The sequence below is a fragment of the Andrographis paniculata genome, unplaced genomic scaffold (assembly GCF_009805555.1).
Source record: "Andrographis paniculata isolate CXL003 unplaced genomic scaffold, ASM980555v1 Contig49END, whole genome shotgun sequence".
Taxonomy (NCBI): domain Eukaryota; kingdom Viridiplantae; phylum Streptophyta; class Magnoliopsida; order Lamiales; family Acanthaceae; genus Andrographis; species Andrographis paniculata.
Window position 1 is genome coordinate 3,663,423 of NW_026137583.1, and position 13,965 is coordinate 3,677,387.

General features: G+C 31.6%; 1 protein-coding gene across 1 annotated transcript in view; it reads left to right on the plus strand.

The window, feature by feature from the left end:
* LOC127252952 (formin-like protein 15) overlaps positions 1-13,965 on the plus strand; it is a 28,012-nt gene that overhangs the window by 12,339 nt on the left and 1,708 nt on the right. Inside the window, exon 4 of the mRNA XM_051277337.1 lies at positions 12,132-13,786. Coding sequence (XP_051133294.1) covers positions 12,132-13,786 — 1,655 coding nt within the window. The remainder of the gene's footprint in view (positions 1-12,131; positions 13,787-13,965) is intronic.

The following is a 13,965-nucleotide window of genomic DNA, read 5'->3' on the forward strand; positions in this document are numbered from 1 at the left end:
AGAGTATATAAAAAGTAAAATGACGATATTAAATTTTTTTATTAAAACTTAATGATAAAATAATGATGTAAATAAAAAAAAATAGTGATAAATTGATTATTATCTGTTGAAATAAAAATAATAATATTTTGAATAGATAAAATTATTTATTATAAATAAATTATACATAAATTTAACAGATAATAAAAAATAATGGTATAATTATTTCCGAAAGAGTATTATTATTATTTTCATAAAATTTTACATATCAAAATTTAGGGTTGTTTGGTTCATGAATTTTTTATGTGGGATTGAGATTTCACGTTAGGATTTATATGTAATATGATTTATTATATTTATGATTTGAAATCTTATTCTACGTTTGGTTGGTAAATTACGTGGGATTTATATTTCTCACATCATGTTTGTTTTTCATATAAGTTGAAGAATTTAAATTTTTTATATTATAAATGACATAATTGTTCTATTTTATTTATTTTTATAAATTAAACATCTAATTCATTGTTAATATAAATTGGAAATATATCAAAAATTTTATAGAAATATCAAATAGATTCGTATAAACTCGAGACCTGACCAGATCCGACCTATTTATTTAAAGTTGAGTCAAATTGTTTGAGAAAAAAACAAACCAGATACTTTAGATTGGATCAGGAAGTATAAACTATTTTATTATAATTTTTTATTAAAAATAATAATTTAAAATTAAAGTATACTAATGAATGATTATCAAAACTTTTAAAATATTTATTTTTATATTATTAAATATAATATTTAAAAATATTATGGTTTTATCTAAAACACTGTGCATCATTATGGTAGAATTAAATTTAGTATTTATATTTTTCTATTTCGATTTATATTTATTCATGTCTTTTTTTATTAAAAAAAATAGTATTAAAATAATATTCTTCTTCTTCTTATTCTTCTTCTCCTTCTTATTATTATTATTATTATTATTATTATTATAATTCCTCTATGTAAAATAGCGATATAATGATAAAATATAAGTATTTGTAAAAAAATATTTTTAAAATAATTACTTTAGAATTAAATAACTTAAATAAAAATATATATACTTTGGAGTAGACGGATATAGTACTCCCTCATTTATGTAAACGTGTGCTCATTTGATCGGATATTAATTTTAATAAAAATGAGTAATAATTGTTAATTTTTTCTTTTATAGTAAAAAAGAGTACAAAAGTAAAATAATTTTTTTATTAAAAAGGAAATGAGAATATTTTTCATTCACAACCTAAAAAAAAAAGTGAGAATAGATTTGAATGACAGAAGAAGTAATATTTATTAAATTAAATGTAAAATATATTCTTCTCGTCCCACCTAATTTGTTCATATTTTTTTATTTTGATATGTCATAATTTGTACTTTCTTTTTTAGAACTATAATTATATACTTTAATTTTATTTTAAATTATATATATTAATTATTTATTTATTTAATTATTAATTATAATTTACTCAAATTCTTATATCTGTATTAATATAGACAAAATATACGAAAGGGATGGTATTTTATAATCCCTCAGTCCCACGACATATGATCTATTTTTCTTTTTTATTCGTCTCATTAAAGATGATCATTTTTATTTTTAATAAATTTATTCATCATAAATATATTTAATAAATATAAATCAATTTAATTAAATTTATTATGCGTAGGACCACTCAAAATTCTTTTACTTTTATCTTTTTTTTTTCAATAAATAAATATTTTTATCTATATTTAAATTTTTTTATTTTTAATAAAATTAGTTTTAACTTAATTATAAATAAATAAATAAATTTTTTATTTATTTATATTATATAAAATTTTATTCTTATATAAAAATATAAAATAATATTTACCAGGTTGATTGAAAATCCCAAAGGCCAATATTTTCCTACATGTCAGAGATTTTCCTTTTTTGTTTTTTTTTTTTTTTTTTTAAATTACTCGTATTATATTTTTCATCTGCATAATGATTATCCCTATTCTATCTGACGCTACTGTTCCCACTACTAAGGAGGCTGTTTTAGAGAACCCAGGATTTGGACACCATGACGATTTTAAGGGTGGATTCCGCACGATCTATGGTTTAGATTTACCAGTATCAAAGATCCAGGACTAATATAAGTATTATTACTTTTTACATTTATACTATAATAATCATTTTCTTACTGTATGTTGCGGCTCTTTACACAAAATATATTAGTCGTTGGCCCCAAAAATAAGTATTCATTTGTTTTGTACACGTAGTTTTAAAAATATTAGTATTATATTAAGATATAATAGAAATAAAGTAAAAATAACTAAAATAATCTTATTAGTATGTGTGATATAAAGATAATGACATTTGTGTAATATATTATAAGTTGTAAGGGTATTTGTAATATTAGGTTGACAATACAGTTACTAAAAGATGAAATAGATATTTTGTTATGAGACGGACTATAATGAAAAAAATAGATACTTTGTTATGAAACGGAGAGAGAATAAAATTTGATTGCTAGGTTATGATTTCATATTGATTTAAAAGAAAAATATTAATTTAAAATCTTTATTTTAAATAATATTTTAACATAATATTTTTTTCACCTCATATAATTTGTGCATTATTTTTATTTAAGTTTGTTTTACTTATTTTTTTAAAAATATAATTATATCTTTTAAATTTTTATAAATTACAATATTTTTATTTTAATTAAAATATATAATTATCTTTATTATATCATAATTATTTAAAATAAAATATGTATTAATTACTTATTAATTATATAATACTTAAAACTCCATGTCTTAGTTTAAGATGAACAAATTAGCTGAGACATAAAGAGTATTTTATAAAAATAATAATATATTTTTATAAAAGTTATATAGAATGAATAATACTCTCTCCATTTCAGGTATGGTGTCATAGTTACGGTAGATACGAGAATTTAAAAATAGTATAATTTGTAAGAAATTAAGAATGTATTAATAAAATTAATTATAATATAACAATTATTATCATTGATTAAAATTAAAATAATTAATTAATCTAATAAAAATTTAAAAAATTATAAATTATAAAATTTAAAATATAATTAAAATGTAAAACATTTTTCCAAATTAAATAAAGTGACATAATATGTAGGAATGATGAAAATGAAAAATGTGACATAATACGTCGTACAGATGAACTATTGATTTGATATATATATACTTAAGATGTTATCGATGAACATGTCAAATTTTCTAAATAATATTCCCTCTGTCCCATCACAATTGACACTATTTCCATTTTTGTATGTCTCGTAACAATTGACACATATTTATTTTTGGTAAAAATTATTAAATCAAAATATATTTAACCAATATAAATCAACTTAATTAACTACTTAACATATAATATTATAAATGTCGTAGGACTCACTCAAAACCCTTCTATTTTTATCTCTCTCCTCAAAAAAAAAATATTTTTATTTATATTTAAAACTACACATCTTTTATAAAATTGAATTATGTTAATTATAAATAAACAAAAATATTTTTTTATTTACTTGTATTATAGAAAATTTTATTCTATACAAAATGATATCCATATTACATATATTTTTAATTGCTATATAATTTTTAAATATTTAAACATATATATATTTTTTTTAATCATATATATTAACTTTAAAGGTATAAATATTATTAATTTTATAAAAAAATATATCATAACTAATTATTATTAACTAATTAAACACTCTTACCTTGAATACCGTGTTTCTAATCAAATAGTTTAATTTCAATGGAACAGAGGAAATATAAAACGATGAAGTAATAATATTATTTGATAGGTAGTGTATAAGCACATAGAGATTAAGGGTGTGTTTCCGGTTCGGAAAAAATTGAATAAGCCACCGGGATGTGACCCGGTTGGATTTGATTTAAATTTTAAAATGAGTTTGAATTTAATTATAATAGTAGTAATATAAATGTATTTTAAATTTATATTTTTAAAATTAATAATAGTATTATTTGATTATAAATTTATATTATCTATATATATATATATTTATTTGTATTATAAAAACTTTGATTCTCTAAAAAAATATATACATACTCTGTATATTTGATTAAACTATAACAATTATAATTATCAAATAATTACTTTTTAAGGTACACATGTTTTTATAAATTTCGAATTTAAATTATTAAAAAGAAATCCGAACTTTCAACCCAAAACTAATTGTAGAATGGCAACATTTGTCAAATTCATGTATATCAAATATTTAGGAGCTATTACTCCCGCCATATTTATCACCGTTATATGTTCATTTTTCGTACAATTTTACAAAATACCCGGGTGTGTTTGGTTGAGCGGCTGGATTTTAAATACACTGTTCATCTAATTTTTTTTCCTCAAAAATAATTAAACATTTATTTTTTATTTTTTATATTATACTAAAAATCAATTTTACATTCAAAACATCACATCAACACCTATTTATATCACATCATAAAACTATTCAAATTCAAAATTTTAACTATTCAAATATCAACTCAAAATCCAAACCACAAAAACACCCTAAATGTAGATAGTATTTCACCTTATTGATCAGTAGAAATACAAAACATTTGCAATATTTAAAATTATCTACTACAATCATACTAATTCTATTTACTACACCATTAAAATAATTTTTAAAAAAACCCATCAATTAAAACACATTTTAAATATCTTTTTAAAATTTTGAAAGTGTTTTGGTGTAATAGATTTGTTCTATTTTGAATTCTTATTTATATAATTTCTTAATTTTATTCAAAAGTATCAAGTCTAATGTCTATTTTTCAAAATATTACAAACGAGTATATATATATATATAGTAACAATTTCATATAAAAACTACACGCGATATAAATATCTAAAATAAAGAAATTATAGATATTTTTATATCAAATAAAAATATTAATACTATTATTCAACTCGCAAGCTTCTCAAAAATAATATTTTATGATAACATATTATATTAAAATATTATTTAAACAAAAAATTAAACCAACATTCTATTTCAAATCAATTTAAATATTTTTTTGTAACTTATTTCGAAACAATTTCTTCTCTTGGCGATGATTCGAGACAAATTTGCAACAATACATTGTCACAAAATAGCTTTTTGAGATTATGGTTGAGAGAAAATGTCACAATAATATTTCAAACCATGGTTGAAACACTAATTTATCTATAAAAAAAAGTTATGTGACACAGAATTTCTCGAAACTTCCTACCGAGACAGATTTTCGAGATAAATTGATATTTTTTTGCAGTGAAACAAAATTTATATGGTTTTCTTTTGAAAATCATTTTTAACTTAACAAATTACAAATGTATTAATAGTAGTAAAATTCTTATTTTATAGCAAGAGAGTATTGGGACCATTTTAAGAAGCCATAAAGATTCCAACTAAAGCAATGGTCTCCATCACAATACAATGAAACAAATTTGCTATTTTCGAAGTGTCATATGTAGACACAATCTTCAATCCAACGATCAATTCTCGATTTGTTATTTTTATTTTTTAAAATTTATTTGAAGAATAATTCGAATATAATATTTTGTTCGTCGATATGTAGAGGTTTTAGGAGGGAGTATTTTGTAAAAGCAAACAAATATAATGATGTGCAATAATAAGATAATTAATGTAATAATATTATTTGTTTTTACGTAATTTTTTTAATATTAGTATTATATTGGTTTATATTAGAAAAGTAAAAAATGTCCTTATTAGATTGTGCGATAAAAAAATAATGACATTTGTAATAATATATTGAAAGTTGTAAGAGTATTAATTATGCTAGCTAGATAGTAAATTACTAAATTAGAAAATTATATCTTTTTTTTAGACGATAAAAATGAAAAATTGTACCATTCTTATGAGACTAAGGGAGTAGTATTTTTTTTCTTGTGTATTATAGATACTAGAGGTTTTAGGAATGATATAATTAATAAATAATTAAAAAATATATCAGTAAAAATAATTATAAGACAATACAAATAATTATAAATTAAAACTAAAACAATTAATTAATTTAATTAAAATTAATAAATTAATAAATTATAAAATTTAAAATATAATATATATATATTTTAAAAAAAGACGAACTAAAATAATAATATAAACATAAAATATGCGACCGAGGAAGTAATTAAATATTGAATTTTGTACTTTATCTTTACAATAAGGGTAAACTGTTTTTTTAGTTCCGTAACTGACGCCTTTATCGTTTTAGTCTTGTAAGTGGAGCATGTTGCAAACTAGTCCTATAAGAGAAAAATTTTCGCTGTTTTAGTCCTCCGGCGCCGGAGACGCCCGCGTGGCTCGCCGGAGGTGACGTGTCCGCCAGGTCAGCGACACCTGGCGGACACGTAGATTTATTTATTTATTTATATTTATTTTTAATTTTTTTAAATTGTACCAAATAAAAAAATATAAATAAAATTTAAAATAAATTAAAAATAAGTTTTTAAAAAAAAAATTAAAAAAACAAAACAAAAAAATAATAAAAAAATCCACGTGTCCGCCATGTCAGCGACACTTGGCGGACACGTCACCTCCGGCGAGCCACGCGGGCATCTCCGACGCCGGAAGACTAAAACAGCGAAAAGTTTTCACTTATGGGACTAGTTTGCGACATGCTCCACTTACGAGACTAAAATGATAAGGGGGTCAAATTACGGAACTAAAAAACAATTTACCCTTACAATAATTATTAATCCAGTAAATTTAACGATCGGATTAAAAAAGAAAAAGCAAAAGAAAAATAAACATCCACTTTAGTGTTATGATTTAATTTGTCACGAACATATATGTATATATATATACTAGAACACGCTCTTGCGCGGTATACCGCGCGACTATTCTATAATGTAATGTAGTGAAACATTATTTATTTGAAATATAAACTATAAAACAAAAATGTAATCGAATTATTTGCGCTCAGGTCGGTGGGTCAGGTCGTTTGGTTTGGTCGGTTGGTCTGGTCGGTTGGTTAGCGGTCGGATAGGCAGGTCGGAAGGTCCTCAGTCGGTTGGTCTGGTCGGTTGGTCCTCGGCCGGATGATCAGGTCGGTTGGTTAGCGAATGGATGGGCAGGTCGGAAGGTCCTTGGTCGGTTGGTCTGGTCGGTTGGTCCTCGGTCGGATGGTTAGCGGTCGGACAGACAGGTCTGATGGTCACCAGATCGGACAGACAGGTCTGATGGTCTGCGGTCGGATAAAGTAGGTCGGCTGGTCTGCGGTCGGATAGGCAAGTCATCTGGTCCGCAGGTGGATAGACAGGTTGCTTGGTGGGTGCGGCCAAGGAGTCTTTTGGTCTAGCGATTGGTCTCTGGATTGGTCGGTTGGGCTATTTGAGTTCTGGAACTGGTGGAGGCGTTTGGCGAGGCGGTTGATGTAACCGACCAGACGACGTTTCAAAATGTTTCGTCTTGGGCGGTTGACGGCGGTTGCTAGCGACGGTTCCAAACGTCTTTTCAAGCCAGTACAAAGGTAGGGTAAGAGCTAAATTGTCATTTTCGAAATGAGGGGCATGATAGACTTTTCAAGTGACAAATCCATACAATCTCGTGTATAACAACATACAAGTTTTAATACCCAAATCAACTAATACATAAGGTCTTGTTACGTACAAAAATAATAATAATAATAATAATGGTAGCAGTGTCTTGAACGAAGGTAGGACCCGAAGTCGGGTAGAAAAGTAGAAAAATTTGCGCTCAGGTCGGTTGGTCAGGTCGGGAGGTCCTCAAGATGGAAAGTCATCAGGAAGGAAAGTCCTCAAGTCGGTTAGTCAGGTCGGTTGGTTAGCGGGTCGGAAAGTTTGTAGGTCTGATGGTCAGTAGGTCGGACAGACAGGTCTGATGGTCAGCAGGTCGGACAGACAAGTCGGAAGGTCTGCGGTCGGGTAGTCAGGTCGGTTGGTTAGCAGGTCGGATGGTCCATAGGTCGGAAAGTCTGCAGGTCTGATGGTCAGCAGGTCGGACAGACAGGTCGGATGGTCAGCAGGTCGGACAGACAGGTTTGATGGTCAGCAGGTCGGATAGACAGGTGCGATGGTCAGCAGGTCGGACAAACAAGTCTGATGGTCTGCGGTCGGATAAAGTAGGTCGGCTGGTCTAGCAATTGGTCTCTTGAATGGTCGGTCGGGCCAGTTGAGTTCTGGAACTGGTGGAAACGTTTGGCGAGACGGTGCAAGACACGTGTCAATAAAGGAGGAATTAGTGGGCAGTTGATCTAACCGACCAGACGACGTTTAAAAGCGTTTCGTCTTGGGTGGTTGACGGCGGTTGCTGGCGACGGTTCCAAAACGTCTATTCAAGTAATATTTAAGGATTTAGATTTTTTATTTTCAAGCATCTTCAATCAACTTCAACAAAGCAAAGTCAGATTTGGGGATCACCACTTTAAATTTTCAGCATTTTAATTTTCCAATCAATTTCCTTTTATGTACCGTACAGTGTTTAGAGATTCCTAATCTCAGACGCTAAAAAATCAAATTTAAGGTGTTACGTACAAAAATAATAATAATAATAAAAATAATGGTAGCAGGGTCTTGAACGAAGGTAGGACCCGAAGTCGGGCAGAAAAGTAGAAAAATTTGCGCTCAGGTCGGTTGGTCAGGTTGGAAAGTCCTCAGGTCGGGAGGTCCTCAAGATGGAAAGTGGTCAGGTCGGGAAGTCCTCAGGTCGGGAGTTCCTCAAGACGGAAAGTGGTCAGGTCGGGAAGTCCTCAGGTCGGGAGGTCGTTAAGACGAAAAGTGGTCAGGTCGGGAAGTCCTTAGGTCGGGAGGTCCTCAAGACGGAAAGTGGTCAGGTCGGGAAGTCCTTAGGTCGGGAAGTCCTCAGGTCGGGAGGTCGTCAAGACGAAAAGTGGTCAGGTCGGGAAGTCCTTAGGTCGGGAAGTCCTCAGGTCGGGAGGTCGTCAAGACGAAAAGTGGTCAGGTCGGGAAGTCCTTAGGTCGGGAAGTCTGCAGGTTTAATGGTCAGCAGGTCGGACAGACAGGTCTGATGGTCAGCAGGTCGGATAAAGTAGGTCGGCTGGTCTAGCAATTGGTCTCTGGAATGGTCGGTCGGGCAAGTTGAGTTTGGGAACTGGTGGAAGCGTTTGGCGAGACGGTGCAAGGCACGTGTCAATAAAGGAGGAATTAGAGATTCCTAATCTCAGGCGCTAATTAATCAAATTTAAAGATATTTTCCATATCTTTGAATTTTACTTTTTGTCTGTTGAAAAAATACATCAACACTTTATTTTCATATTTTATTTTTTATTGTTGAAAAATTGCATCAACAACAATAAAAAATAAAATAGAGGAGAATATAGATGAAATGTTTGAGATAAGAAGGGTGACCCTGCATCTCTTTATGAGTTTTGAAATGTCAAAAATAGCAAGGATATTTTAACTTTGATAATTGTTACGCACAAAAAATAATAATAATAATAATAATAATAATAATAATAATAATAATAATAATAATAATAATAATAATAATAAGGATAGCAGGATCTTAAAGGAAGATAGACACGAAGTCGAGTGGAAAAGGAAAAAAAAATTGCGTTCAGGTCGGTTGGTCCTCGGTCGGATGGTTAGGTGCGTTGGTTAGCAATCAGATAGGCAGGTCGGAAGATCCTCGGTCGGTTGGTCTGGTCGGTTGGTCCTCGGTCTGATGATCAGGTCGGTTGGTTAGCGGTCGGAGTGGCAGGTCGGAAGGTCCTCGGTCAGTTGGTATGGTCGTTCGGTCCTCGGTCGGACAGACAGGTCTGATGGTCAGCAGGTCGGACAGACAGGTCTGATGGTCTGCGGTCGGATAAAGTAGGTCGGCTAGTTTGCGGTCGGATAGGCAAGTCAGCTGGTCCGCAGGCGGATAGACAGGTCGCTTGGTTGGTGCGGCCAAGAAGTCTTTTGGTGTAGCGATTGGTCTCTGGATTGGTCGGTTGGGCTATTTGAGTTCTGGAACTGGTTGAGGCATTTGGCGAGGCGGTTGATGTAACCGACCAGACGATGTTTCAAAACGTTTCATCTTGGGCGGTTGATGGTGGTTGCTGGCGACGGTTCCAAAACATCTTATCAAGCTAGTACAAAGGTAGATTAAGGGCTAAATTGTCATTTTCGAAATGAGGGGTTGGATAGACTTTTCAAGTGGCAGATCCGTACAATCTAGTCTTTTCAAGCCAGTACAAAGATAGATTAAGGACTAAATTGTCATTTTCGAAATGAGGGGCATGATAGACTTTTCAAGTGGCAGATCCGTACAAACTCGTGTTTATAAGATATAATATATTGTTAGAATTATAACATTCAATAATGTTTCACGTTGTATTCATATGTATTTTTATACATAATTCGCTATATATTTTCTACTGCTTTCATCCATAAACTAATGTCCTATTATCCTATTTGTGACGTTCAATAACTATTGTCCTATTTCTTTTTCTTTTTTTTAAACAGAAAATTTACATTTTTATCTTTCATTCATTTATTACTTTTAATTTATACTGGACAAATTTGTCAATTTATAACAAAAAGACAATCACATGCAAAACGTGTAAATATACTTTAGGACAATAGAAATTGAACGAAGGGAGTATAATTTAAGTATACATTGTTTATATCAAATAATATCATCAATTTACCAACTCACTAATTTTGCTGATATTAAATCATAAATAAGAGAATTAATTACCTGTTCTTACTATTTTTACTTAACTTTTTTCTTTGTCTTTTATATTTAAAGTAAGTGGTTAGGGTGCTGATACTAATTACCTTAATAATCACATCTACAGTGTGTTTTTTTGGGTTATTTAATTTTGAATTTTGATTTGAATAATAAAATTTTAAATTTAAATAATTGTTTTATATAGTATAAATAAAATTAATTTTATATATAATATAAAAATTAAAATTTATTTTTTAATTTTTTTTATGAATAATAAAAATAGAAGCAAATCACCCAAATAAACACACCATTGACCATATTTTTAAAATTTTTTAAATATTATATTTCAATACAATATATAATAAAATATCTAGAATATATAATATAAATAAATAAAAATACTATATAATAATACTATATTTATTGATTTATGTTAACATAAATTAATTTTATAAAAAATAATTTTATTTTTAAATATTAATAAAAACATTTATATTTATTGAAAAAAAAACAATAAAATGTTAAATTTTTTATAAATTAATTTATATTTATTATATATATTTAATATTGAAAAAATACTAAAAATAAAAACAAATATTATTATTAGTTATCTCTATGCAGTTATGAGATAAATGAAATATATTCCATCTCTTTTTTCAATACTATTTTTCAATTTCCTATTCGTTATAAATAATAATAAAAAATATTTTCCCTTAATAATATATTTATTTTTTTATTCAAAGTATTAATTTTTTTTTTAAAGTAATTGTACTATTTACTTTACATTACAAATACTTTCTAAATTTACAATATATTACAGAAATGTCATTATATTTATATCATACAATACTAATAAGGTTAATTTAGTCTTTTTACTTTTATTTCTACTTTATCCCAATATAATACTAATATTTTTAAAACTTCTTGAAAAAACAAATAAATAGATAAATAAGGGATCGAGAGAGGATAAAATATTTTATACAAAAATAAAAAAACTGAAATTTTTTAAAATACTTGTTATAAAAAATAAAAAATTAAATATTCAACTTAAAATAATATATTTTATATTTTTGATACAATGTTTTTATCACACACAAATAAATCATTTCATGTAAAAATTGCTAGGTAAAAGAAGCCATCATGTGTTGTATTATTATATTATATATAATGTGCAATGAGATTTGTATTAATAATTAATATAAAAAAATATATATATAAAATTAATTTCATATGTTAAAAAATTAATAAAATAATATTTAAAAAAAATCAGAAAAGAATATAGTTTTATTTATGTGTAGCCCCCTTCCTTTCACAAAAGGCGAGAAAGGAGAAACTAGTCAAGATTTTAACCATTATTAATTCCTTTTTCATACCATACGAATTACGACCTTTATTTGAATTCAATTAAAAATTAAAATTAAAATTAAAATTAAATAAATAAAATTACAGGGTCCAGTACACATACATACATACAACTATTTGTCCTTTTTATCCAATAAAGCGGAACCTTTTAATTTTTTCTTTTGTTTCTGTCTGTCCTTTCTTGTTCTCCAAATCCCTCCGCCGTCCCCCGCCGCCGGAAAATATGACAACCATCGCCGCCATTTAAGCCCTCCCTGCAACTCCATTTTTTCCGGCGAGCTTTCAGTTCATAAAAATGCAGCGGCATTCCCTATTCCTCGCCGTCGTCTTCCTCACCACTGCCGCCGCCGCCGCCGGCCGGAGGCTCCTCCACCAACCCCTCTTCCCGGCGGAGCCGCCGCTTTCCCCCACCGCCACCATCTCCGACCCACCCTACCCCTCCCCCACCCCCCAACCCCGCCCCAAATACCCTTTCTCCTCCACCCTACCCCCACCCGACACCACCCCCCAAAACCCCTTCTTCCCTTCCTTCCCCTCCCCGCCGCCGCCGGAATCCTCCACCCCCTCCTCCTCCTCCGCCTCCTCCACTGCGTTCCCCACTTTTCCGGCCAACATATCCTCACTCGTTATTCCTTCCTCCTCCTCACGCGCATCCCACGCGCCGGTGAAACTCATTTCCCTCATCGTCTCCGTCTCCATCTTCTCCACCCTCGTATTCGCTTCCGTCCTCCTCCTCCTCCTCCGCCACCGCCGCCACCGCCACCGCCACCACCCCCTCAAAACCGACAGCCTCCGCCTCTTCCCCCCCGACGCCGCCCCCTCCGACACCGCCGCCGCCGTCGACTCCTCCAAAAAACCCCCGCCGCCGCTCTTCCCCCGCCACACCTCCTCCACTTCCACCTCCTCCGAATTCCTCTACCTGGGAACCCTAGTCAGCTCTCGCGACGCGGCCACCGCGGCCGCCGCCCCCGACCCCCCAAAACCTCCCCCGCCGCCACCCCATACCGCCGCCTCGGCTCGCCGGAGCTCCAGCCCCTTCCGCCATTGCCGCGCCAGCAGTCCCATCAAAGTCACGTGCTTCGTCACGTGACTCCCTCCCAAAATGACGACAAAGAAGACGACGAAGAGTTCTTCTCCCCACGCGCCTCCACCGGAAACAACACCAGCCCTTACCGCACCAAATCACCCCCCAAAACTGCCGTCTCCTCCGCCGGCGGCGGCGGCCATATCCGCCTAACCTCCTTAAATTCCCCCACCTACTCCCTCTCCCCCGACAACAGCCCCTCCGTCGTCCCCAACTCCGGCAGCCCCCAAAGCCTCCTCTCAAAGTCCCCCGATAGCTCCATAACATTTCCGGCGCCGATCCCCCGGTTCATCCCCCCACCGCCGGCCCGGGAGCCAAGGGCATTTTCGCCATTTTCCCCATCCTCCACCGACGACTGCGCCACTCGCGACTGCTCCCCCCGCCCTTCCGACTTCTCAAGCGGCACCGCAGCTCCGCCGCCGCCACCTCCCCCTCCGGCCAGGTCCTGGGACAGAGCTCCAGCTCCTGGACCTCCAGAGCTAATATCCCCGTCCCTGAAAGCTCCCGTTAATGGCGAGAAGGGCAATTTGGTCAATTCAGGTTCAAAATCCGAAGAACTAATAATTAAGCCAAAGCTGAAGCCCCTCCATTGGGATAAAGTTCGAGCTTCTTCGGACAGAGCCATGGTGTGGGATCAGTTAAAATCAAGTTCTTTTCAGTAAGAATCTCCATTCTTACCTTTTTTTTTTTTTTTTTTTTACTTTAATCAGGTCGAATTATTCTGCATATCCTTTTCAATTCAATAAAGATCATTAATTGCTGTTGAGTTGCAGAATCTTTAAAATTCCACCATTTGATTTTCAATCAAAGTATCTTTGACTGATGATTGCTGCTGTC